The 27,577-nt window shown below is 45.6% G+C and overlaps 1 protein-coding gene across 2 annotated transcripts; it reads right to left on the bottom strand.

Moving 5' to 3' along the window:
* Positions 1 to 882: 882 nt before the first annotated feature.
* CLDN18 (claudin 18) lies at positions 883 to 25,400 on the bottom strand. 2 transcript variants are annotated; one of them, XM_006727906.2, is made up of 5 exons: positions 25,181 to 25,400; positions 7,665 to 7,829; positions 6,923 to 7,040; positions 4,040 to 4,150; positions 883 to 3,080 (listed from the first exon to the last, which is right to left on the bottom strand). In XM_006727906.2, the coding sequence occupies exons 1-5, from the start codon at positions 25,398 to 25,400 to the stop codon at positions 2,909 to 2,911; spliced, it is 786 nt and encodes a 261-aa protein (XP_006727969.1). In that variant the 3' UTR covers positions 883 to 2,908. The 2 variants fall into 2 exon arrangements, with proteins under 2 accessions (XP_006727969.1, XP_006727968.1); XM_006727905.3 differs by lacking the exon at positions 25,181 to 25,400 and adding an exon at positions 18,381 to 19,495.
* Between the last annotated feature and the right edge of the window lie 2,177 nt (positions 25,401 to 27,577).

The following is a 27,577-nucleotide window of genomic DNA, read 5'->3' as shown; positions in this document are numbered from 1 at the left end:
TTGGCCCAAACCCAACCTCAAGGACCTTTGGGTGGCTTCAGCTGCCACCACTGGAGGAGTTCACCTGCAGACAGTGCACTTCGGGGGCCCGGGGGTTTCCCTGCCCTTCGCATGGCATCACACCACAGTGCTCTCCAGCCCGGGAGCCCTTAAAAGGGCACACATGTCACATAGCACCCTGAGAGCTTTGCTCAAGTGAATGTGTCAGCTCAGAAGAGACCAGTTAGCCTGATGGTCTCCTCCATTCCCACCATCTGTCCACCATTTTTTTTTTCTTAAAGATTTTATTTATTTGACAGAGAGAGACACAGCGAGAGACGGAAAACAAGCAGGGGGAATGGGAGAGGGAGAAGCAGGCTTCCTGCTGAGCAGGGAGCCCGATGCAGGGCTCCACCCCAGGACCCCGGGATCATGACCTGAGCCGAAGGCAGACGCTTGACGACTGAGCCACCCAGGCTTATGTTGTTTCCATAGCTTGATTCAGCCTCAGTGAGTACAGCTAATTGAGCTGGTAAAGCCAGCCTTCGACAGCATTAAGAGGACAGGTATTGGCTCTCCTGTTTTACTAGCTCTTGGGCAGGCCAATGATATTAGACACTTTAGGCTGGTGCACTGAGGGTCAGAGAGGCTAAATGTCGTCCCTGGATCCCATGCCACATGCCTGCCTGCTCTGGAAATTCCTTTTGATTCAGGCTTCTCAACTTGTGGGAACCACTAAGTGCATGGGATCAGACCTCATTGGCCTCCAGGCAGCCAGGCTACTGCTGAGTAGACAGATTCTGCAAGCAGAAACATTCCAGAAGACGCCCTCAGCTTTGAGGTGCTGAGACTCCCCCTCTCCATATCCCGAAGCTTAGGACAAAAGAGCAGGAGCTGTTCAAATGTGAGATAATAGTAATTTTAATATTTAGTTCACAAAATATGCAGGTCAATAGTCAATGCATATACAATAGGACAGAGCAACAACAAAAAAATTACAAAGCCCAATCTAACTACATGGAGGCTTTCAAACAATGAAGTGTGGGATAGAGACTGTGCTGATTAAAAACCCAGCTGAGACACACCTCAGTGCCTCAGACCTGACCAAGGAATTTCTGGTGGTAGGAAAAAGAGCTCACTGTGCCCATGGCCTTCAAGTCAAATCCTGAGAAACTTCACAATCTCCATGCCCTGGACTGCTCAGTTTTGTCTTCCCCCCATCCCTGCATTTTTTCTTTCTTTTTTTTTTTTTCTCTTCTTGAATTATCTATCCAACCTTTATCCCATCTCAGACAATGAGTTCCATGAATACTCTGATGTAGCCTAGAACCATTGCTGTCTCAGTGAGAAGGGTCTCTGAGTTTGCTTTGGCTGTTGGTGAACAAAATTCCTCTCTGTTTAATGGGCTGTGATCTGGTTTTCCCCAGACATAATCTGTTGAGCCTGAAGACCCCTATGAATAGTCACCCATCTCCCTGGGGGGAGGCCACTTTCATAAGCACTATTGGTACTAAGGACTTTTTTCCCCAATAATAACCCGATGGTGAGATTTCCCCAGTGCCAATGCTGCTCCCTGATTGGGTAGTTTTGAGACACTGCCCTTATTTTAGTTCCCAGGGGACCTATTCTGGCTCTGGTGCTGAGATGGAATTCTGGTGGCCTCGAAGGAGTTTAGGCTTTCTGCAGCAGGGATGTGAACACAGAGAAGGTGTGTGGCTGCCAAGAGCTTTCACTTCTTGAACATCCAATGGTCCAACCACTGTAGGTGAAGTTAGTGAAGGGAAGAGCTCTCCCAGTAACAAAGCTGACCACAGTGCCTAGAAAGTGCTCCTGTCGACTGACAGTGACCTTATTAGTGTGCACAGGCGTCACTTGCCATAACATTACCTCCAGGCTCATCACTTTGTTGTTGCTGTTGTCTTTTGAAAGAACTGGTTTTAACCCCCTCAGTTTCATCATTTGGTTTTTACAGGGTTACACTGTATCTGTCCTGTGTAGTCACAGTCCCCGAGAGTTCAAAGGGAAACAATTAGGATCAGTGAGCATTTCATGGAACTCAAACTTAAGTGTGATTTTACAAAGTCAATATAGACAATATCAAAGCAATTATATTTTCATTTTCTTCTATTCATGTGCAGGGGTGAGGCTAATTCAGAGACGGTGTATCATTTCACTAACATATTATTTATTCTAACTATATCGAGAATACCATATATATTCAGATTACCCACAAATATCCTTTTCTCATTCTTCCAGGGACATTTTCTGGCCTATGAAAGAAAGAGGACTTGCAGTGGGGAGCCCAAGAGACCCCTGGGGGCGTCTTGCTGGAATTAGCAGATGCCAGCAAAAGCAGAAAGCTTTCCTTAAACTGAAATCGCTTTGGTCCAGGTAATGTCAAGATCACAGTGTAAGAAAACTCAGATAATGAGCTGGAGACATTACAAATATCTTTCCCCATCACCTCTTCTTCAATCAGTGTTTATTAGTAGCCAGGTTGGTGGGGGAGGTTAAAATCAAATAGCAGGAAATGATGTCTTTTGATGGACTCTCCTTTTTTCCTTGCAGAATTGTTCTGGGGGACGAGTTGGGAAATAGATCATCGATGCACTATTGTCTGATAGGAATTCAAACCGCAATCTATCATCAGATTAGAAAGGTTAAATTAAAAAAAAAAGAAATAGAAGATTGGAAACTGTGAACTGTTGCCTCGAATTCATATCTGATAACTCAGCTGTTTTTGTGATGGAACATTAGAGACATAGAGACATGTGGCCCAGACCGTCTGGCCTCCTCATGGGTGAAATCAAGGTTTTTCTAACTTCCAACTGTGAGTCAAAAGCAATCAGGAGTCAAGGTAAAATTTCCTTGTTTTTCAAGTGAGCTCTAACTGGGGGGTCTTCTGTCCATGCTGAGGTGTCTCGGAGCGCTACACATAGTCGTACTTGGAAGGATGAGATTGTACCTCGTCCTCTGTGTGGACACCCCCTTCGTATATCTTCTTGTTTTTGCTATTGGGCCCAAAGCCAGTGCTGGCCTTGAAGCCTCCGGGCTTGTAGGCGACATTGTGGCCGGAGGCATGATAGGACACGGCTTTGTAGCTGAGAGAAAAAAGAAACATTGCATGACCACAGATGTATTTGGTAAGAGGGCAACCCACTACTCCGTTTACCCTGGGATGTTTCAGTTTTAGCACTGAAAGTCCAGCATCCCAGGAAACCCTCAGTCCTGGGCAAACTGAAATGGTGGATCGCCCCAGGCTTTGAGACACTGGTTTTTCTCCCTCTGCACTGGAGCAGAATTTCTTGCCTTGTATTAGAGCCAGTAATTAGTGACTAGTGAGTTCCTTCTGTTAATCAATTAAAATAAAGCTGAACCAGAAACAATGTCCAGGGGAACATGGTTATGCCAGAAAAATCACAGAATTTGTGAGCTGGAAGGCACATACACGAAGCCCATCTCCTCTAATCTGCTCAGTTTATGGATGAGCTAACAGAGAAGGCAAATGATTTACTAGAAGTCACAGGACTAGTTAGCAGTAGATCCGGCCCAGGATCCAGGTCTCCCAGCTCCAGGTCCATATAGCGGGGTACAGTGGGGTTTCTCTGCAGCGGGACTTTGGCTTGCAACAGATGCCTCTTTGTCGTGAGGGCCTCTCCTGTGCATCATGGAAGGTTCAGCAGCATCCCTGGTCCCCACCCACTAGATTCCAGTATCACCCCCACCCCACCCCAAAGCTGCAACAATCAAGAGTCTTCAGCTGTTGCCAAATATCCCCTGGTGGGCAGAATTGCTTTCAGCTGAGAACCACTGAGTTACAGAATCCTGAAGTCAGAGGGAACCTACCGCGATATTTTTTTTTCTCTAACAGGATCATTCCTAAATCGGCTCAGCTGAAATGTTCCTATTCTGTTCTTTAGGTTCCCCATAAAAGAGAAGGTTCAGCAACATTTAGTTAATAAGTTCTTCCATAAACCTACACTGATCATTCTGGCTGCAAATTATACTTTAAAATGGACTCGGATTAAATGTCTGATTGCACTGGGATGGGGAGACTCACTTGGTTTCCTCAGGCGCCAGGCCCCGGCAGGCGATGCACATCATCACACCCCCAATTAGTGTGAGGCCCCCGGCGACCCAGCCCACGAACAGAGCCGAACCAAAGGTGTACCTGAAGGGAAAATGAGACGAAGAATGTGGGCAACTCAACCCTCCAGGCTCCACCTACTGCACTTGGCCACACGCATCCTCTCTGTCAGCTCTTTTGGGTTCCACACCCATCCCTGCCCGTGCTGCTGAACACACTCTCCTTTGGGTCATGGCCAACTGAATGAGGTGCCCTAGAGAACAGAATTGGGACTGAAGCTAGTCAGCAAAACAGCAGTGGGATTCTCGGGCCCCTAGCATCACTCAGGCATGGAATTAATTATAAGTCTCTAATCTCAGAGAAACATCTCTGGAAATCCACCTCCCTCCCTATTGTCATTGGGAGTGTCTCAAAGGTTTGGCAAGAGGAATTTGAGAGATGTGGAATCAGTCTGAAGTTATTATTTCTGAAGGAATTTTGGAGTTCTTCCTGTGGGCCAGTAAGCTTTCATCTTACCTATCAAGTACCCTGGTAGCCGTCCATGCAGGTAGGAGCATTATCTTCAGAAAGAACTAATGTGAAGTGACCATTCATTCTTTCATTTATTGTTTACGCATCTGTTCAACAAGTATTTATTGAGCTCCTACTACGTGCCTGACACTGCCCAGGCACTGGGACACAGGGGCGAACAAGATAGACACAGACTCCACTTTCCCAGTGGTTCTGTTCTAGCCCACACTGAAGCTTAAACCTGTGGTCATCTGACTCCAAAGTTGGTACCCTTCCCCTAGGAGGGATGCCTCCATGGGACTTGTTACCTCTGAGCAGGATTGTCTGAGAACAAAGTGTCCTGAGAATAAAATAATTCTGATTCCAAATGGACCTTTGTGGGTGGTGAACACTGTGACCAAAAAGTGTTAGGAAGTCAATGGGTATTTTAGTGTTAGCTGGTAACTTTCCCTTCCCTAAGCTGGTGTCTCCTAGAGCCCTGCAGAAAAGGAGAGCTCAGCACAGTGGATACCTGCCCATGGAGGTTTTCCCCTTGGGCTCATCAAGGAGCATGGGACTGTTTGTGGAACACCATGAATCACTGGTATGTTTAAAAATCACAAACTAAGAACATTATACCAGTAGTTGGAAGACAGAAATATGTGTGCAGACCTCTGCAACCTAAGAAAATAAGATATTTTGGATGTGCTTAAAAAGTACACACATTTTAGCAGGATCAAAGTAAGCCATATAAGCAATATAAGCCTGATGACCAAGTGTAATATAATATAAAAGTTGGTGATTAATTCAGGTTATAAAAGGAAATGTTTAGGCTAATACGAAACACCTCACAAGCTGCATATAGCATGAAGGCAGGCAGTTTGTAGGTCAGGTACACTCAATGCAGCAATAGCAGAGGATGGGATACCAGAAAGCCAAATGGGGTACCAGAAAGCCCCTTCAACTGATTGCCAAGATCTCTCTTGGCAGCTGTGCTGTCTTGTGTGATTTCTGGGTAGAGAGGATGAGAAGACAGAAAGAAGGGAAAAGCTGCGCCCATCCATGGAAGAAGGCATTCAGGAGGCCTCTCATAATCCTATAGTCTCGATCTCAGGACTGAATTTGGCTGCCCAAGGGATGGGGCAGGTTCTAGGGAGATGGTGTGGGAGAATGATGGAGGGCATTAGTCTAGGTGCCAGTTGGGTGGGTGACTCCTCTGGGCAGAGGCAGTGACCCTAGGTACCCAGATACTCCAGATAAGGTGGGATCTTCTAAGTAGGCTGACCAACCATCCTGATTTGCCCATGAAAGAAGAGTTTCCCAGGATATGGGACTTTCAGTGCTAAAACTGGTAAAGTCCCAGGAAACCCAAAATGAGCTGGTCAGCATACTTCTCAGTTGTTCTTGTAACCAAGAGATGATGGAAAGATCACAGAGGAGGATGGGGGGAGCTTATGGGGATCATTTCCTCCTCTCCTGAAACAAAGCAGGAACATGGATTGGGACTAGAGTTCCAGGGAGCCAGAGAGTAATGGATTCATCACATCTTCATCCCCTGTTTGTATCCCATGATGGTGTGGCTGGAGAAATACCAAGTGTATCCACTCCAGAGATGATGGGTCACTTAGATATGATATTTATATCACTCTCCCAGAATCAGATCTTTCTTCCTCAAGAATTTGCTGCTGCTTCTTGCTTTGAAATACATCCCTTTGAAGTGGCTAAATGAATATGGGTGTCGGAATTGCTCTTCCATCATTTAAAAGTTCTACCCTCCTTCAGACACCTTCTCCCTCAGCTAGACCATAACCTCCGTGAGGATGGGGACCTTGTCTTATCCCCAGCACTCAGAACAGTTGCTGGCCCACAGCAGGTACTCCATACATTTGTAGAATGAATGCATGTGTGAATGAGAGGAAGACGCAGCTGTACAAGGAAGACACATAACATTACTCTTCTCACCTGTGCTGCACCTTGCTCAATTCTACTCAAGCTTTCACCTGTCCCTAGCCAGGTTCCCGTCATGACCTGGAGATGCGGGTTGAGGCTCATTTACATGCCTGGGCTAATAGTGCCTGTTTCATTGCCACCACAATGGGGCTTGTGTAAGCGTGCTAGATAAATACTGTGAACTGTCACCGTATTTCAATGCAAATGTCAGCTCAGCCTCAAGTCATAGCACCAAGGATATTTCACTGAAATGAAGTTTATGAATTTACAGATCACAGTTGATTTATGATATGGCATGGTTGCCTCTGATAAATTTTTGCTCTTTCAGGCGCTGACAGTCACATTAGGCATATGTGTTTAATAGGATTTTTACAGCAATATTCACCACAGAATACTAAGACTAGATTAGGAGGTTACCTGGTCTGAACGGTCTGCACCATCCCACCCAGGCCGGTGTACATGTTAGCTGTAGACATCCAGAAGTTAGTAACCAGCATGTTGGCAAATACAGATACTCCGGCGATTGCACAGAGACCTGCGGGCCAAGAACGAGAAAGCTCTAGAGTCAGCTTTAAAGGGATCACAGTGTTTCTGAGGCAATGTGTGCTTAAATGAGTTTAGATGAGCAGACTGGAGAACATTCCATTCCTGTAACAGAATGGCTAATCCAAGCATTGATACTGAATTCCCACTATGTGCTAGACATTGTGTTAGGTGCTTAGACTCTCTTATCTCTCTAATTGTGGAAGGATTTGTATGTGTGCAGAAAGAGATTTTCCATGTATCTTGGGACAAGAGATTAATAATACAATATTTTGGGCCTGGTCTTTTGATGATGTCAAGTGCTCTTCCTTTAAAATCATTTTTCTAAAGTCTTACCAAAATAATGCCTTTAGGGACTGAGTCACATGACTCCCTTAGGATTGAGAATCTCTTCTAATAAAGTGGGGTGGCAGCTAAGGGGGACCTTAACACTCATGACAATTCTGTAGCACGTAATTGGGTCCTAATTTTAGATCTTGAATCCCAGTGTGTAAAGCTCTGATCCATGTTCAAACCATGCTCAGTAGGGAGAAGCCGTGTTTCCTCTGCCAGAATGATTTTGCTTTGACACTCCCAGAAGCCCATTTGAGAGAGGGAACCTCAGCTCCTTGTTCACCTGAGATGATGAACATGATCCCAGAGGTCAGTGTCATGTTGGCTTTGGCGGAGTCCTCCATGCTGCCAATGCGGATGCACTTTAGGGCAAAGATGGACACCAGGAGGCTGATGGCACCCAGGACGATGCCCACGATCATCAGGGCTCGCACTGCCTGCAGCATGGCTGTGGGACAAGGGACAAGACACAAGCTGACAGATAAGACCACCTCCACATGATTGATTAGGCTTCGGTTCAATAAAATAAAGCAACCACAATCAACAAGCACCAAATTCCTGAGAAATAGCAAGTCCATAAACTGTGAACTTTGTCATCGCCAGGGGATGTGGAATTGTGAGAAATGCAAAACTACCATGTACAATCCTCTGATTGTTGAAGGACCTGCACACAGTTGTCTGTAGAATGAGAACATTGTGGAGCTGGGACAGCCAATGGAATTTAGCTATTTCATTTCCTCATTTTATTTTTTAAAGATTTTATTTATATATCTGAGAGAGAGAGAATGAGAGAGAGCACATGAGAGGGGGGAGGGTCAGAGGGAGAAGCAGACTCCCCGCCGAGCAGGAAGCCCGATGCGGGACTCGATCCCGGGACTCCAGGATCATGACCTGAGCCGAAGGCAGTCGCTTAACCAACTGAGCCATCCAGGCGCCCTCATTTCCTCATTTTAAAGCTTGATAATCTGCAGTCTATGTAGAGGAAATGGCTTGGCCAAGGTGACATGAAAAATTATTGACAAAGCTTACAGTAAAACTGTGTGGTTTGACTTCTAACCCAAACCTTTTTTAACTCTAGTCTTTTCATATGGGCTCAAAGCTTCCTATTGTCGTGTCCACTTTAGGAAAACCCAATATTCATTTATAGCATGTAATGAGCGAGGTCATTAGGTGATATATCAAGGGCACCATATTTTTGTCTCTTTCCAAAGGGACTGCTACAGTCAGGATGAGCTGTAGGTTTTAGGTGTATATGTAAAGACTGCCTTTCAACACAACCAGTTTATCAGCAGTCCCTTCTCAGGAAGCAATGGAAACTGTAGGTCCTGCGGGGACTCTCCAGCAGTGACCTCTCTTCCAGATATATCCACAGTGGTTTCTAGTGTGTCCTTAATATGCAGTGACTCATCTCAACAGTTTTTTCTAAGCTCCTATGACTAGGCACAGGGATGACAGTAATTAATAGGTCAGAAATGGTCTCTGCACTCATGGATCTTATGTCAAAGTGGGGAAAGACAGTCATTAAACATGCCCACTATAAGCATAATGCATTTTACAAAAGAAAGACAAATGAGTCCTTGGTGTTCTCCAGAGGGAAAGGCCCCAAACATGGGTATTTCTGGTAGAGCAGAACTGAAGAATTGTGTGAAGCAAAGCAGAAAGCTCTGTCCTACCCTAGTTATCATAGCCAATTGTTATTTTTTGATTGAAAGCTATTAGTGGCTTTTCGGATATTAAAAAATTTAATCCACAGTAAAAAAAAACAAAAGCCTGCAACGCAGATGATACGATTACCTCCATTTTAGAGTTGAAGAAACTGAGAGTCAGAGGTTAAGGAACTTGCCAAGGACACATATCAAGGGACAAGCAAGAGCCGGGGGTCAAACCCAGAACTATCTCAAAATGGTTACTTTCCCCATCACAGTACATCACTTTGAGGTACCTAATCCTGGAAAAGCAGGCTGCCATCAAGGTAAGGGGCTCTGTAAGCACCTAAGAGAATGTATCCTCCAAACTTGGAGACTCAGCCATGAAATATCATCCCCTCAAATGGATGCTAAAAATGTATAAAGAAATATTCTCTAAAAATCATCTCAGGGAATAACCTGTCCCAGCAGATTATTTCTAAATGTGACTCTCAAGACAAGGAATTTCCTGGGAGGAATTTCTCTCTAATCTCTTCACAAAGATTTCCATCTCAAATATGGCCAATATCACCGGAGCTGCCAGCTTATTCACTCTAAGGTGTGTATCACAAAGCAACTGGTTATGATGCAAAAATCGACAATCAATGCAGTCTATTGAAAAAGGAGAGGTAGATCATGCAGAACTCAAGAGCCTTCTACATTCAAGAAGAATGGAGGCCTGGGCAACTTTCTCACCAGGTGTCTCTCTGTGTGGAGATGGTAGTATTCAGCCACTCTAGTTCTACGCCACTTGATTCTGATTCTCTTCTCCCTGAAGAAACTTCTGATTTTAACTTTGCTTCTCTGCTGAGAAGAAAAATCTACATGTAGCCATCATCAGTCTTGGTCCTATTGGCAACTATATTAGCAGAGTAAATATGCTGGTTTATGGTGTGGGTCGATTCTGCAGGATCTGACCATTCTTTCCTGGGAGAACTGAACTGATTAACATTGGCATCTTGAGATTACAGCTGAGTTCTCATGCCAGAGCCACGGTGACCCTAGTAGGGCAAAGAGAACTCAGGAGGGCCCTGGAGTGGCCGTTGGATCTACTCCTAATATAGGAGGGCTCTAGAGTGTCACCTGTGTTCTCTAAAGCCTTGCTCAATGGCTTTGCTGGCCCTACAGGATACTGGGAACGAACACCCTACCCGGTTCATTCCCTTATTAACAAATGCAAGTGTGTGTCATCTACTTGTGTACTCATTTACATTTTTGTGTTTGCATCCAGCACATGTTGGTGTATGCTCATAGTCATATGTTACATAATCATACAGCTCATCCATGAATTCATTCATTCATCAAGTATTTTAAAGCTCAAATTCTCTACAAAACCCTTTGTCAGATGACGTAGGAGGTATAAAGTTTCATGGAAAATAATCACTGCCTTCAAGCAGTTTAAGACCTGGGAAGATCATATTTTTACTGGAAATCCTGAACCTCAAATTTCTTTTAACTTTGGGGATACCTTGGCTAAGTAATAATAGACCCACTTTCTCATAGTTGCTCATGATATGGTTCTAGTTCTCTTTAACACATATAATTACACCACAAGCCTGGTTCAGGACAGCTATGGAGAGGACATCTCGGTGGCAGCCCCAGACTTCAGGAAATATCCTCCAGGCTATATTGATATGTATGTTACTACCAGAAAACTGGACATATGGGAAGAGAAAGGGACTTGACTTTCTCTTCATCTTATCCCCATGGGCCTCTTGTGGGCTTCAAATCCACCCAGAAACCCGTTGGAGGTTTTAAACACTGCTCTCATTCTGACATTTTAAGCCTTAAACTATTCAGAGAACAAAATCACTTATCTCTTTTGAGGACCACCTGGCAAGGCATCTGGTTAAAACAACCAAAAACCAATCAACCAACCCACCAACCAAACAAAAACCAAATAAACAATATTAACGAGGCAAGATAAAGGGTGTCCCTCCTTCTACAAGAACATTACATTTCTCCTGGCCTTTTGGTGTGGGTGGAGTCATCGGCTCTTTTGACTGAGTAGTTTTAATTTTTGTTCCTGAAAACATATCACCAGGTGGCCGTGGCTGAGGCACAGGGTCTTGCCTGATATTGTTGGATTAGAAGACGAGACGGGCAAGTGGGAGATGAAAGCACGGTGGGCTTGCCTCCTGTGGACAGTTGCTGCTGCTGTGCCATGGGAGCCCTTGGGTACGGGAGCCCTGGCCAGCCTGTCCTGGTCAGCCTTGGCCTCAGGCTCTCAGAGGCCCTCTTGCCTCTGCTGGGTCATGTTTGCCTGACAAGGCCTTATTTCTTTCCTGCTCTCTCTTGATCTCTGGATTTCGGATGAATGCTGGCACCTGCTTTGAACCAACGGTCAACCTTCACCCTGAGCACCTTTTTATTTCTTAGACTCTGTTTCTTTTTTTTTTTTAAAGATTTTATTTATTTATTTGAGAGAGAGAGTGAGAGAGAGAGAGAGCACAAGAGGGGGGAGCGGGAGAGGGAGAAGCAGACTCCCTGCTGAGCAGGGAGCCCGATGCGGGGCTCAATCCCGGGACTCCAGGATCATGACCTGAGCCGAAGGCAGTCGCTTAACCAACTGAGCCACCCAGGCACCCTCTTCGACTCTGTTTCTAGCTTACTCCTACCCCTTTCTTTTAGCCTGTGGTCAGAAAAGACACAACATTGTTTTATATCTTGTGGGACCACGTCCAGAGTCCCAACAGTGGGCCTGGATGGATGGACCAAGGTCTGCCTTGTTTTGGAGATTCCTGGAGGGGTTCTTCTGAGAGTGGGAGCTGTGATGGGGGCAGCTTCCAGGAAGTGGGAGGAAATGTTCTCCACTACTCATTGCTAGAAACCCCTTATGTCTAGTAATGACCATGGAGATGCATGCGGGTGACCTCGACTTCCTTTCCCTCTGGAAGATTCTACCATCTGGAGTTCTAATCCTTCATAGATAGGTAACCAGAGAAACTGCTCCCAAAGGAGGTAAGTTTCTCTTTTAGCCACTCTGTCTCTTATTTGCTATTCCAAGCAGGAAGCATATAGGCTTATCAGCTGATAACAGGTGAGTCAACGGCTCTATAGACTGATTCCCTGCACCAAAGGTGTGACTACAGCATTCTTTCCAGTGAACAATGAGGCATTATCGGGCTTGAAGGGTGGACGGGATTCAGGGCTGACAGAAGCAAATAGAAAAAACGGGAACTTGGTGTTCCCTCCCTGTTGCAAAATATCTAATTCCCCCAAACCAGCTATGGACTGACAGGCAAGGTGCCTTTGGGTGTGGTTCCCAACCCTGGTTGTACCTTAGCATCCCCTGGGGGAACTTCTAAAGAAATGTTAAATGTTTTACCTCCACCCCTAGAGATTTTCATTTAATTGTTCAAGAACATAAAATTTCAAGGAATAATCTGGGAAAACAGCCCTCCGAGAGCTCAGGAGGAGGTGCTTAGAGTGGCTGGCGAGTTGAAACAGTTCCCAATGGCTGACATCCCTGAGCTAGATGGGGATGGGCTTATGAGACAAAGGCTTGATCTGGGGCTTTTGTTAGTGGCGGTTAGAGAGGACCCACGCTTCAGGCACAGAGTGGCTTCAGATTGGAGGCAGGGAGGGCTGATGGAGGATTCCAAAGAAGGGGAGCCCAGAGGAGGGAAGTCTGAGGCCAGACCTCAGAGAATAGGTCCTTCAGAACAAGGTGGGAGGGGCCTAGATTCTCCTGAGATCTCAGGGAACCAATATGGAAGTCCTTTGTATCTTGCGAAATCCTACAGAACAATGTCAGCCAGGTAAGCGTCGTTAGGCAAACCTTTTAATCTCACTGAAGCCGAGTTTCCTCAGCTCTGGAGTGGGACAGAGCTATCTCTTGCATAGAGATGTCATGAGCACATCTGGAGTGGGACAGAACTGTCTCTTGCATAGAGATGTCATGAGCACATCTGGAGTGGGACAGAGCTGTCTCTTGCATAGAGATGTCATGAGCACATCTGGAGTGGGACAGAGCTGTCTCTTGCATAGAGATGTCATGAGCACATCTGGAGTGGGACAGAGCTGTCTCTTGCATAGAGATGCTACTTGGCACCAGCATAGAACTAAGCCAGGCCCAGCAAATACCAGAAAAGAGAAAAAAAGAAGAGAAAAGAAGTTCTTTCTCTCTCCCCACATGGCTTTGGTTGGTACTAACTGCATAAACCTGAATCTTCTCACATGGTGATAAAATACGGTTGAGGATCTGAGAAAGCCATGCATGAGGGAATATGGGGGGCCAGAGGGGAAGAAGATTGGACAAGAGTAGGAACAGTAAGGCCTGGACCAAGACAGGTGGGAAGATCAGGAAAAACGGACTCAAGATCTGGCTGGCAATGAGGAGGGGAGCAGGTGAGGGGTGAGGCTGGGGCGGTGGTGTCCGCCTTCATTGCCCTTCCTTTTCAACTCTCAGGTGGGGTCCGACTACGTGACTCTGGCCACGTGTGTCCCTACCAAGAAATGGTGCCCACCACTGACCAGCCCATGCTAGAGCATGATACTCTGTGTGGGACTGCCCCTGCTATCCAAGCAACAGCCTCCACAATCACAAGCTGGGGAGGCCTTCTGATTCCTGGGTCTGCATCGGGCAAGCAGCCTCATTTCATGCCTCAGACACAGATCCTCTCTGGCTTGTAGATGTGTGCTCAGTTCTCTGTGGGATCTCCTTTAGACACACATTAGTGTGTACACGTTTAGATGTTTGTCCACGTATTTAAAAAGGCATGTCTGGGCTAAAATATGTTTCTTTTGGGAAGAAAAGGAAAGCAGCTTGAGCAAAATCCAAGAGGCTCCCCCAGATTTCATTTCAAGTTTATAACTAACTTGTAATCACTCTCCCTCTTAGGGCCAGTTTCTTCCACCAGACATTGGGGAACGACAAGCTCGTTTCACAGGATCCTGCACACCGGACTTAATGTGAAACAGTCAGCCAATAGTAAGGAGAAATAAAGCAGGTGGCTCATTTAGAAAAGATGCTGAAAAGCAGTTTCATATTTTTTCCTTTATGGATTTTTGCTTTAGATTTTGTAGAATTGTTTCCTGGGTTAAATGTGATATCGTGAAAACCCCCATTCCTGTCTGTGTAAATATGATTGCCAGGTTGATGGGAAACTCCCTAGCTTTCCAGTAGCTGTTGTTTTTTCACACTGCAGTAGAAAGGGGCAAATGTAGCCAGTTGTATGTAAAAAAAGAAAACAAGACCCTCAGTGCCTGTGAAGGGGCTGGAAACCAGTGATGTGCCCAGAACACAGGTGGAATGGGGGATTGAGGGGAGAAAAACAGGACCCTAAATAATCTCTACTTTGGGTATTTGGATTCATAAAAGATGCTTGATTTTGGAGAAGAAAGAAACCTGGAAGATCAAATGTCCTAACTCTTTGAGAGCTTTGGGTGATGTAGACAAGGCAGTAATGATTTTTTGATGCCAAGAGTCAGATCCTGTAAATGGGTTGCAGAGCACTTTCATACAGATGGCTTATTGTGAGGCATTCCACAGATGGGGATAGCAAGGTCAAGAGACGTAGCTGGTCAAGCTATGCTCTTAATCCCAACTCACTTGTCTCTAACTGTGGGGCCCTGCCATGGCACCAAATTCAATCCAAATATTTGCAAACACATTAGAAAAAACATTACTTGGGGCGCCTGGGTGACTCAGTTGGTTGAGCGTTTGGCTCTTGATTTCGGCTCAGGTCATGATCTTGGGGTTGTGGGATCGAGCCCCATGTTGGGCTCTGTGCTCAGTGGGGAGTCTGCTTGAGATTCTCTCTCTCCTTCTCCCTCTGCTCCTCCTCCTGTTGTCTCTCTCAAGTAAATAAATAAATAAATCTTAAAAAAAAAACAAACATTACTTGACCATGATGTCATCATGGGATAAGGGACATGGTCTTTGCCTTCTCTCCACTGTGCTCTTTGACTGCCCTCCCCCCCCACCCCACTGTCTCCAGGGTGGGGGATAGGGAATGACACACAGGTCATCCATTCTTTAAATTTGGTACTCCTAATTGTGCATTTGTGATGATATGGCGATAAATGGGTCAAGGTGCTGGTGTACCCTCTGCTCTTATTGTGCTCAAGTGCACACCAATCTGTTCAATGTTAGAGGCGGCCCTTCTAGCTGGAATGTGAAGCAGGGCCTGAGCATGGGCAGGGTAAAAAATGCAGACTTGAAGCTTTACGGCCTCATGTTCATTTCCCACTTCTGCCATCTTCTGTCCATGGGAGCTTGGGCACCTTACTTTGTCTCCCTATCTGAGCCTCAGTTTCCACTTTTGTAAAAACAAAGCTAATACACATTTCCTTGTATTGCTGTGAAGATTAAACTGGAGGGTCTATGTGCAGTCCAATAAATGGTAGCTGTTTTTATTTCTGGGCACTGTCCTTGGAGAGCTACATACTACATTAACTGTTTGGAATACAATGAGAGGGAATCTTGGGCTATTCATTATACAAAGCTGGTCATATACAGGTAAACAGTCCTGCTACTACCACCACTTACGTCATTAATCTGTCTGTAGGTTACATAATACATAATACAGTTGAATGGAATTAAATTATTCTATGGCTGTAAGTTCCAACTAAATGTGATACATTTTTATCAGATGAATGAAGGGTTATGTGAGATTTTGGAAGAAAAGAGCTTATCCTTAGGAAGAACTGAATAATTGGTAGTGATACTATGATTGTTAACTAAAGTATTACAATGGTATCTGCCTCATGCTTTGATAGTACTTTAAAGCTTACTTCTCTGCTCAAGGGTGGTATTCCCCTGAGTTCTAGGTCAAAATTAAACTCTCTGCAACCTTCCATTTCTGTTCTTAGGCATTTCACCCAGGTCCTCTGCTTCAAGTCTCTCTTCCCTATGCCCCTTGTCATGCTCAAGAAAATGTTTTCAGCAGTTGTTCTTAATGGCCAAGTCCCCTCTAGGTGCTAGGTCTTGGGTGGTTAATATTACCTCTTTCTGCTTCCTCAAGAGCCCCACAAATGTCCACCAGCCACCCACTGGACTCCTCTCTGGCTGTTCCATCTTCTTATATTTCAGCCTTTAGTTTTGGAGTGTCTTTTAACCTTTTCCTTCTGGCAATCTTCCTGTCCATCCCTTACTTTAGTCAGCCAAATATTTTATTTTATTTTATTTTATTTATTTTTGAGAGAGAGAGTGCATGTGATGGGCAGGGGAGGGGCAGAGGGAGAGAGAGACTCTTAAGCAGGCTCCACATCCAGCATGGAGCCCAACGCTGGGTTCTCGATCTCAGGACCTTGAGATCATGACCTGAGCTGAAATCAAGAGTCATCCTGGGGGCAGAGGAATAGTAAGAGATAAGTCAGGCAAGGTGAGGGATATAGGAGGGCATGGGTGTCAGGCTGTCATGTCTGCACCTAATTAAGCTGTGAATGGGGGAACCATGAGAAGGTTTGGGTTTTAAAATATCTAGGGAGATGAGAACTAGGAACTGGAAGCTGGTGATTGGAAGGTTCTACCCCACCATCTGCCACAGTCAAAGGAGTAAATACTCTAAAGAGAGGAAGGATGGAAAGCAGACTGAGAAAGACTAAGAGTGAGAGGGGGTAGTACAATTTATTCTTTTAATTTGGTTGTCAGTGACCCAGGGAGAGACAGAATTTGACAATGATCAGAATCATGAGATTTTCTAGGAAGGAGAATATAAGCCTAAGTGAAGAGGAGAGATGAAAAAAGGCAAGAAGGACAGGGGCTGATCAGCAGGGATGACCAGACTGGATGGTGTGGGGTCCCATGTGTGGAAAGAAACAGAATGAGTGAGAGACTGGTAATGTGTGGTGGGGCCCTGGGCGAACGTTATTGGGTATGAAGTCATGGAATGTCATCCCTTAATTTTGAGTATGAGGTCAATCCTTTTCCTTCACCTAAATAGTTAAAATAAGGTAGGGCTAACAGCTCAACCATCCATGTTTGCACCTTCTGCCTTCTGACCTCTCCCCTCACACCAGAGCATAATCCCTCCTCCGAGGCTGTCTTCCCTGCGGCCAGGTCCTACCTGCCGTGTTTCCCTAAGCAGGTCTCAGTCAGTGATCCTGCTGGGTCTGCAATACAAGTGGCTTCCAGGGGCGCCTGAGTGGCTCCAGTCGGTTAAGCATCTGCTTTCGGCTCAGGTCATGATCTCAGGGTCCTGGGATCAAGCCCCGCATCCATCTGGCTCCCTGCTCAGCGGGGAGCCTGCTTCTCACTCTCCCACTCTCCCTGCTTGTACTCTCTCTTTCTCTCTCTGTCAAATAAATAAATAAAATCTTAAAAAAAAAAACAACCAAAAAACAAGTGGTTTCCAAAAATGCAGTAATTACCCCGATTCTACTCTGTCATCCATCTTCTACTTCTTTCCAAAAATGAAGATATATTGGTTGAATTGCTTTTCGTAATTCAATTTCAAGGGCTGCACAGGCTCTTACCAGTGTCGTGCAAATTTATTTCCACCTACCTGCTCACAAGGTGCTTGTTTCAGAGCGGCAAACCTAACACTATTCCCTTCCTCACCAAACTCATATCTTGGGCACGCCACTGATTAGACTGGCTTTTTATTTTCTTTTTGCCCACCCTCTTTCTTTAAACACAGGTAGCTCCCAGAATATCTGGAATGCAAAGTTCCTATGTGCATGTTTGAATTAATAATTTGTATTAAAAGCAGGGGTTTAACGTACTTCATCTTCAGAGGTGAAATTATGTCACATTTATAATTATGTTTATATTGTGAGATTATTATAATTATAACTTTATAATATTCTGGCATACATTGTTTTTTAGGAGTGCATACTAGAACTTCTCAATGCAAAGCAAGAAAAAGGATATTTTATAATTGAATGGCAATATATATTTTCTGGCGCCTACAGAGACTCCAACTTTTCAAAGAAAAATTGAATTGAATTGAAAATGAAAGGAAATGAGCTCTCAACGTTTTTGGCTAGAAAAAAATACTTACCACCCTACTTCCTTCCTCCCATGTACGTGCAGTCACATGCACATACATAACACACGATTTTCTCCTTTGAGGAACATTAGTCTATTCTAGCATCCCGAGCACAGCATGCCTGCCCTAACAATAGATCTCCCCCTTTTTTTAATGCCCCCGTACTTCCTTTGATTCGAGTATGAATTCTCCGATTTTCTCCCGTGTGACTATAGCCCTCTTTGTCACGGGGCCAACTTCTCTTATTCACACCTTTTATTCTGAGCCAACGCTGCGAGGGTCGCACCCAGAGGTGGGGAGCGCCGCTCAGTCCCTGGTGCTGCAGGCCATCCCCTCCCCGGCCCTCACCTGCTCGGTACCCCCCCTCCCCCGGCCTACCTGGAAGGCCCAGGATGGTGAAGTAGGGCCGGCACTCCGTGAACCCTGAGCTCTGCCTCACGCAGCTCCGCCAGAGCCCCTCGTACTGGAACACGGAGGTGACGGGGTTGTCATACAGGTCCTGGGTGCTCCACATGTCCATCCCCGTGGCGGCGATGCAGCCCGCCAGGCCCAGGAGGGACAGGAGGAAGCCCACCACTTGGCACGTGGTGGTGGACATGGCCTTAGCCCGCGCGCCCTCCGACCCCGGGCTGAGGACCTGCTGCGCCTTCCTCCTGTGCCGGTGTGGGTGGGCGGGCTGTGCTCCTGAGACCGGCTGCCCTAATCAGATGGTTTCCCTCAGCTCTTGGTGTTTGCTCACAGTGTTTTCCTTAGATAGTTCAGTTTCACTCTTGGTTCAAGGGCATTATTTTTTCATTTGTTAGGGTAGCCGCCCCAAGAGACACTTGTCCTACCGAGTTGCGCTCGGCTGGTTTGAGAGCAGAGCGGTCCGAATGGACACTCTGCCCAAAGGCCGAGCAGCCTCTCCCGGGTCCCTGGCTCTGGCTCTGCCCCCTGAGCTCGCCGGCCACCACCTGGGGAGAAAGCTGACCAGTCCAGCGCCCCAACAAGCTTTTTCCTTTAGGCTCTGCTCATCACAGGAGGCCCCAGGAGTCTGTGTCTTAAACCAGATTCCGTATTTTCTCCTCACAACTCATAAACTACTTTTCATGTACATCTTTCCATTTTGCCCTTACAGAAGTGGGTAGAGTAGGTATCATTATCCCACACCCATATGTATTTTGAGGCAAGTGAGGTAGATAAAGGAACTTGTCCAAAGGGCCTTGAACCACAGATGCATTCAAGTCAGCAAAGATGGAGCTCCAGTCCCCACTTTTGGTCTGGTGCTCTTTCTCTATTTCCATGTGGAGTGGGAGAGGTAGGCAAGGTGTCCCCACTTTTGAGAATGGGAAGTCAAATCCTAGAGATCTGCTTTTGTTTTACAGGTATAGAAAATAGGAGGGGAAGAAGTGAGACATCCTGCTGACCTCCATGTCACCCTTTCACTCACACCATGAGAACCACATGGAGACCACATGGCAGACACAGAAGGTTCTAAAAAGGCCAGAGAAGGGCTCAGGGCTGGCTAGGCCCAAGCCCCTGTTCTGGTTACTGAGAGCCCTGGGATCTGCTCCTGACACAGTCACTAACATGCTGTATGCTAGATGATTTTGTGCAAACTGATCAGCCCCTGCAGGTCACAGTTTCTTCATCTGTAACATTTGCATACTAAAGTAGAATACTTCATCGCCCTTTCAGATCTCACACACTGTCTTCCACATTTTGCAGAAAAGTTTTCACTACAGTTGGTCAAAATATCAGGAATTATATAATCACGAAAAAGAGAGACCTGACCAGAAATTAGACATTGCATTTTGCCAACCCAGTTCGATTTTGTAAGAGAATTGATTGACCTGCTACTTCCTGGGGATCCTGTGTGTCTTGCCTCCGAATTCAGAACCATCTTTTTTTTTTTTAAGGTCGGTTCTATGCCCAGCATGGAGCCTAACATGGGGCTTGAGCTCACGACCCTGAGATCAAAACCTGAGCTGAAATCAAGAGTCGGACACTTAACCAACTGAGCCATCCAGGCACCCCCAGAACCATTTTAATTATAGCTTCCCCAACTCTGGATCTCCGGGCCTGGAAACACACCCAACATACCAATCTCTAACCTGTACGGGTTCTCCAGGAAACAAACCTTTGCATCTGGACATTTCAGTGTTATCTTGAGTGCACCCAGCCACTGCTCCCATTCTTTTTTTTCCCCAGCAAACACAGAAAGCAAATATGGAAGGTCTCCCCCTAGTTTGAATGGACTCCACACTCCCCTGAAGTGCTTATCTTCCTTTAGGTTCTGTGATCAGTGTAGAGAGTGAATCATGAGCCAGAAAACTCAAAAAATGAGTAAGCAGGAGTTATATCACTTTCGTTGAAACAGCGTTGGTGTCTGCTTTCCCTGAACTGAGTTACAAGGCCAAGTCCAAAAGGTGAGGAGGGAGCAACTAGAAGAAGTGCCTGTGGTCTCTGCTGCTGGATGGGGATTGAGTAATTAGATTGGAAAATATTAGAAGGGTTCAAGAATGATTCTGCCACTGTTTCTGTGGACAGAGTCATTTTGCTCTTGTTTCAACCCAGATTCAGGGTTTTTATTTATAAAGAGTTTGTTTTCCAGTTGTTCATTTTATGACATTCGTCTAACACCCACCCCATACCTATAATACCACTGAAATAGTAGATGGAAAATTGAAAAAATAAAAGAAATAGGTTATTACAAGTTATCTATTCTCACTCATGGCAGTTTCCCCTCCTCCTTCCCTATGCAAATGCTTTATGCAAAATTTCAAGACCAGGGAAAAACAGTTATTCAGGTAATAATGAATTAGCTTTCTTTCTTATTTGAAGTGACAGTGACTTTATTTTTTGGGAGAAGGAAAAGTTAATTTAATTTAATTTATTTATATTTTAAAGATTTTATTTATTTATTTGACAGAGAGAGACACAGCGGTAGAGGGAACACAAGCAGGGGGAGTGGGAGAGGGAGAAGCAGGCTTCCCGCTGAGCAGGGAGCCCGATGCAGGGCTCCATCCCAGGACCCTGGGATCATGACCTGAGCCGAAGGCAGACACTTAACGACTAAACCACCCAGGCGCCCTGGAAAAGTTAATTTTAAAGGATAAACTAAAGCTACCTCTACCTAGTAGAATACTGAATGAATAGAGAGAAAATGTAAGTCTACACATTTTAAAAAAAATTTAAGTCTACGTACTTTTTAAATGTGAAATAGATATTGGTAGGTTTTAAAACATCTGGAAGATGGAATCTGTCACTTCCTAGTGGGTTTTCTGTGCTATAAAATGAACGGACCACTGCTTCACGGGTCACTGCCGAAGAGTGAATGGGGGTCCACAGAGGAAAATCTGGCTTCCATGTTTCTGCCAAGAGGGGCACTTGTCCAAACCCGATCAGCCCAAGACAGGTTGGCTGTCAGTTATGGGCCTAGTGAAATGATTTTATCTGGGAAGGTTGACTGCCAGTCCTATGCCTAGAGTTTCTCTGGAAGGTTTGGCTGTGCCTGACTTCTTCCCTCTGAGCTTGAGAGTCTGTTCTTGCATTTTGGGGCGTGTGTATCTTCTCAGTGGAAATTTAAAAATTCTGTACTTTCATCTCAGTGACAATGGAAAGGAAATTAAAACAAGAATGTTCCAGATCCTCAGGCTGGCCCGTTATGGTTCATGTTTGTGTTGGTGTTAATGATTATGTTTATACCAGAGGACAGTTAAGTAGTCTCAACTGGTATGTGAACAAAGGGTTCATTCTTGCTCAAACAGAAAATGCAGTCAGGGGAACTTCTCCCCACTTTGAGGTACTGACACTCCATGCTAGGGCCCCTGTGCCTTGGGGTCAACACCCCGCTAGCTTCACCAGTAAGCGTTGCACTGTCCTGTCTTTGCACATACCTGATTGCAACAATCAGTGGCAGTAAATATACGGCAGAGAACTTTCCCTCCCCAAATCCAGAAATAATTGGGTTGATAATCTTAGAGCCATATTTCAATACAACCTTACTTCAAATGAACAAGACCACTGCAAAGAGCTATCGAGCCACAGAAACCTCATTACCAGGGGTTGCACGTGAGTGTGAGACGTGAGTACCTCAAACTTATTAACACCATTTTGTAAAACAAACCTATGCAAGTAGAGAATCTGTGTTAATGATAATGAAGTCAAAACACTGAAACAGGTAAAATGCAAAATCGGCCTTGAGGCTATATCTTTGTTAAACTCCAAATGCAAATGAACACTATCCCTAACACCAAACTAATTTTGAAATTTGGATTGATTAATTTTTCATTGTTATTTATATTACATTTGCAAATGTGCCTTTTGACTTGTAGAAGACATGCATTAGGAATTTAAATCTAGTGTTATACTTGAATACATTAAAATAACATTAAAGGGGCGCCTGGGTGGCTCAGTCGTTAAGCGTCTGCCTTCAGCTCAGGTCATGATCCCAGAGTCCTGGGATCAAGTCCCACATCGGGCTCCCTGCTCAGTGGGAAGCCTGCTTCTCCCTCTCCCACTCCCCCTGCTTGTGTTCCCTCTCACTGTCTCTCTCTCTCTCTGTCAAATAAATAAAGAAAATCTTAAAAAAAAAAAGAAAAAAAAATAATATTAAAACAAGTATAACTTAAGTGAACATTGAGGGTCTGTAAGAATTTTTTTCCTTTAAAAGGGATTCCTATAAAATTCTTTTTAAAAAATAGTTCTCTAAACCATCTAGTGACAGGATTTATACACGCTCGCGTGCACATGCACACACACAGCACTCGAAGGTTCTGAGAGAAGGCCTAACAGGCAGTTTTGGTCTGGCCCAATTCTAACTCTGTGAGCTTGGGCAAAGTGCTCTGCCCCTCTCAGGCTCCATCTGTAAAGTATGTATGGGCATGTTGACAGCTATTGTTAGTCCACGACAGCTGCCCAAGGAGAAGTCTGTGTGGGGCTGGGATACCAGGCTCTGGCGAGGTGTGAGGCTAGGACGGCCCCTCCACACTGGGGGCTTTTGCTTTGGATCAGGAGAGATTTCCGTTTGGAGCCCGAGAGTCTCAGGACTCCATATTAGGGCAACCCACTGAGGCTTAGGTGAAGGCAGAACAGGGTCTGAGCCCTGGCTCCATCTGTATATGACCTTGGGCAGCCACTCAGACTTATTTTCCTTGTTTCTAAAAGGGTGATAATAGCACCAAGCTCACAGGGTGGTTTGCAGAGGTTACACAAAATGTTGCAAGCCAATTGTTTACTCAAGTCCTAGTACATTGTTATTCTCCCTTTGTGGAGCAGTATGAACTCCTGAGATGGGTGCTCTGTGTGGCCAGAGGTCAGCTCCAGGCTGATTGCCTCCACCAAGGCCTCTAGCTCTGCATGGACCCAGGTCCTAGTCTCTGGAGAGATCATGAGCTTTTGCATTTGAGGTGAGGGAGACTCAGAGCTAAGGCTGGGTCAGCAGGATACAGGGATGTGGGAGAGGCTCATCTTTGCTCCCGTCCCTAGTGGAGACAGACCTCACTGAATCCGCAGCTGGTCACCCACTGACCTGACTCATGTCCTCTTGTTTATACCCAGTCCCCACCTCTCTAAGAGGGTATTCACTGCCTTCCATAACTGGGCCCACACAAACCCCCTCCTCCAGCCAAGGTCGCTCTTTGATTTTCTTCCAAGTAAGACTCGGGGGGTAGCACCCTCATGCCTTTGCTCGTGCTGCTTTTCCTTCTGTGTCTCTGCCTTTTCCAAACCCTACCTGCCTTTTAAGGCCCACTTGTTGTATTTCCTCCTCAGTGGAGCCTTTCCTGAGCACTTCCATACTCTTCTCATCTCTGCCGCACTAGCCCTCCGGCCTCACTTGGCACCTTGTCATACCCAGCCTGGGGCGCACTTTCATTTCTTTGAGGGTGCTAGCCCCAAGAATCCTGAGGTTGCAGTGAGCTCTCCATCAGTAGGTGCGGAGTGTATAAAAAATGATTCACTGTGTGACTTAAGTCTTTACTTGTTACCTTCTGTGTGTTTCTAAGCCTTGACCCTGTAGTCAGATGGCAAGTTCCTGGAGGGGAAAACCCCGTTTTCTATTTCTGGTGCTCCCTCCAATGCCCATCTTGGATCAGTGTCCCTCTCAAGACCTTGATGTATACTTATGGAAGGAAAAAAGATCTAAGAAATAAAAATGACGTTTATTCACTGTCTTACTCTGTTACATGAGTGAAAGACACTTTTAACATTTCTCCTTTTTTTTTTTTTACACTTTTACCACCTACTCTTGAGACCTGAATTTTTCTTCAAGTGAAAATGACCAATCTACAAAGCCAACAAACACACAATCCTGCTGTGTTTAATACCAGTCTGGGGGAGCGGGCATCACAGCCCACACACCTTGCCTGCATGGCAGAGATCCCTTGCTGCCGAAGCCCTCTGAGCAGAGAGAGAGAGCACCCTGAATCTGATTCCATGTGGCCAATATTTTCTGGAGGTCAGGAGCCTCGAGCCCCACAGAAGGGGCTCATCCGGCACACCTCAGAGAAACACAGCACTCAGTTCTTTTTCTGTATGTATCTTTTCCCTCTGCCCCTTTTTTTTTTTTTTTTTAAAGATTTTATTTATTTATTTGACAGAGAGAGACACAGCGAGAGAGGGAACACAAGCAGGGGGAGTGGAGGAGGGAGAAGCAGACTCCCTGTTGAGCAGGGAGCCCGATGCGGGGCTCGATCCCAGGACCCTGGGATCATGACCTGAGCCGAAGGCAGACGCTTAACGACTGAGCCACCCAGGCGCCCCCCTCTGCCCCTTTCTATTGCTTCTGCGGGCGTAGGCTTCCCTGGAAGCTGGGCGCAGACACAAAAGGGTCTGGAGATGAAACTCCGTTCATGAGATCCACAGTCCCCATTTCAGGGAGGCGGAATCTTGGGGCTAAAGGAAAGAGGGGGCTGAAGTTGGGCCTCTTGAGTCCTGTTCCTATGTGTGACTGAGTCTCAATGCCATTGCTCACATAGGAGTTGTTTAAACGATGTACCCCTTGGGAAAAACTGGGCACCATGCAGTGAGGGGAACAGGAGCCCTGGCAGCTCAGAGAGCTCCTCTCCCTAAGGTTCCTGCACTCCTGTTCTGACTCCGGTGGTGGTAGTTGCTGCTCCTGATTCCCCACGGTCCCTCTGTGGGGCCCCAGGCAGGGGCCTCTATCCCCCTGCCAGGGTGCTGGCACCAGCCCTTACCTGGCAGCCCCAGCAGGGTGAAGTAGCCCCGGCACTCGGTGAAGCCAGAGCTCTCTCGGACACAGGAGCGCCACAGCCCTTGGTAGTTGAATACAGCTGTCACCGGGTTGTTGTACAAGTCCTGGGTGCTCCACTGGTCCATGCAGGTGGCGGCAACGATGCCCGCAATCCCGATCAGTGAAACTATGAACCCCAAGCCCTGGCAGGCGGTCACGGCCATGGTGGGGGGCAGCGTTGACACAGCGCGCCACACGACAGAGGGACGGCCCGGTTCTGAGCGTGCAGGGTGTAGGGACGGAGCTTTCTCGGGGAGGCTGGTGCACACGTCACAAACGGGCCGTGCAATGGAGGAGGGGACTCAAGAGTGCCACCTGAGCTTGTCCTCCTCCTTTATCTAGCCAAGCCAGATAATTCCCACAACATGGTACCAAGAGCCATTTGTTTTCTACCATATGTACACTCTACTCACTGTTGACCTTCGGAGGGAGTTTCTTTCCTGATTAGCCAGGTTCCCCTCCGTGGAGGGTAAAGCAGGCGTAGAGGGCGCTGCCTGGAAGGGCCTGCAGGTTGGTCATGCCTCAGAAATACTTGGAGATGAAAGGGCTTCGCCTGTGAGGCCCTCCCAAAGTATCACTGCTGCTCTAGTTCAGTGAATTAAATAGAACTAAAACATAGGACTGAGAAAATGATGCAAAACATAGAAATAAAGGGATAGAACACATGAAACAGCAGTAAGAAGCTTGGAAGACAGAATGAGAAGCTCCAACATATATCTAATAGGAGTTCCAGAACAAGAGAGTAAAGAGACTGAAAGACACTATTTGGTAAGTGACTGCTTATGAATTTTCCAGAACTGATGAAAAGTAGCATTTCCACATTAAGGATGTCCAATAGTTCCACAAAAGGTAAATAAAAATAAATCAACATCTGTGTGCATTGTAGTATTGCAAAGTACAAAAGATAAAGGGAAAAACCTTTAAAAAACCTGAAAGAAAGGAACTATAGTCAGTATATCAATTGCAGCAATAGGAAACCAGAAGATGACAGAATTATATCTCTAAAGATTGAGAATAAATGTAACTATCAACCTCAAAACAATGAGAAGACAAGCCACAGATGGAAAATATTTGCAAAAGGAAAATATTTTCAAAGAAACATTTTATATCCAAAAAACATACTTGCCTAAAGGACTCTTATCCAAAATTTACTAAGACCTTAAAACTCAACAGTAAGAAAATGAAGAACCTGATTTAAAAATAAGCAAAATATCTGAACAGTGCCTCATCAAAGAAGATATACAGATGATAAATAAGCATAGGAGAAAATGTCATTAGGGAATCACAAATTAAAACAACAAGATACTAATCCATACCTATTAGAATGGCTAAAATCCAAAACACTAACACCAAATTCTGACGAGGATGTGGAGCAACAGGAACTCTCACTCATTGCTGGTGGAAATGCAAAGGTACAGCCACTTTGGAAGACAGTCTGGCAGTTTCTTACAGAAATACATACTCTTAGCATAAGATCCAGCAGTTGTGCTCCTTGGTATTTACCCAAATGAGCTGAAAACTTACATCCACACAGAAACCTGCATCAGATATTTATAAAAGCTTTATTCATAATTGCCCAAACTTGACAGTAACAAGATGTTTTCCAGTAGGTGAATAGATAAATAAACTGGTATATCCAGACAATGGAATATTATCCAATGCTCAAAGAAATGATCTATCAAGCCATGAAAAGACATTGGGGAACCTCAAGTGCATATTACTAAGTGAAAGAAGCTAATCTGAAAAGGCTTCTGTATGGTTTCAACTCTATGACATTCTGGAAAAGGCAAAACGATGGGGGCAATAAAAAAAGATCAGTGATTGCAAGGAGCTCAGGGCTCTGGGAGGATTAATCAAAGGAGCATAGAAGATTTTTAAGGCAAGCTATTTTGTATGAAACTACAATGGGTGGACACATGTCATTATATACTTACCAAAATCCATAAACCTACAGCACCAAGAGTGTATGCTAAGGTGGGCGCCTGGGTGGCTCAGTCGTTAAGCGTCTGCCTTCGACTCAGGTCATGATCCCAGGGTCCTGGGATCGAGTCCCACATCGGGCTCCCTGCTCGGCAAGAAGCCTGCTTCTCCCTCTCCCATTCCCCCTGCTTGTGTTCCTGCTCTCGCTATTTCTCTCTCTGTCAAATAAATAAATAAAATCTTTGGAAAAAAAAAAGAGTGTATGCTAATGTAAACTATGAACTTCGGGTGATAATGATGTAGTGTTGGTTCACTGATTGTGACGATGTAGCACTCTGGTGCTGGACATTGATAGTGGGGGAGGCGATGCATGTGTGGGTGCAGGGAGTATGTGGAACCCTCTGTGCTTTCCATTCAATAT

Source organism: Leptonychotes weddellii, chromosome 1, assembly GCF_054177405.1.
Source record: "Leptonychotes weddellii isolate Sample4059 chromosome 1, ASM5417740v2, whole genome shotgun sequence".
Taxonomy (NCBI): domain Eukaryota; kingdom Metazoa; phylum Chordata; class Mammalia; order Carnivora; family Phocidae; genus Leptonychotes; species Leptonychotes weddellii.
This window is presented reverse-complemented; position numbering and strand designations above follow the sequence as displayed.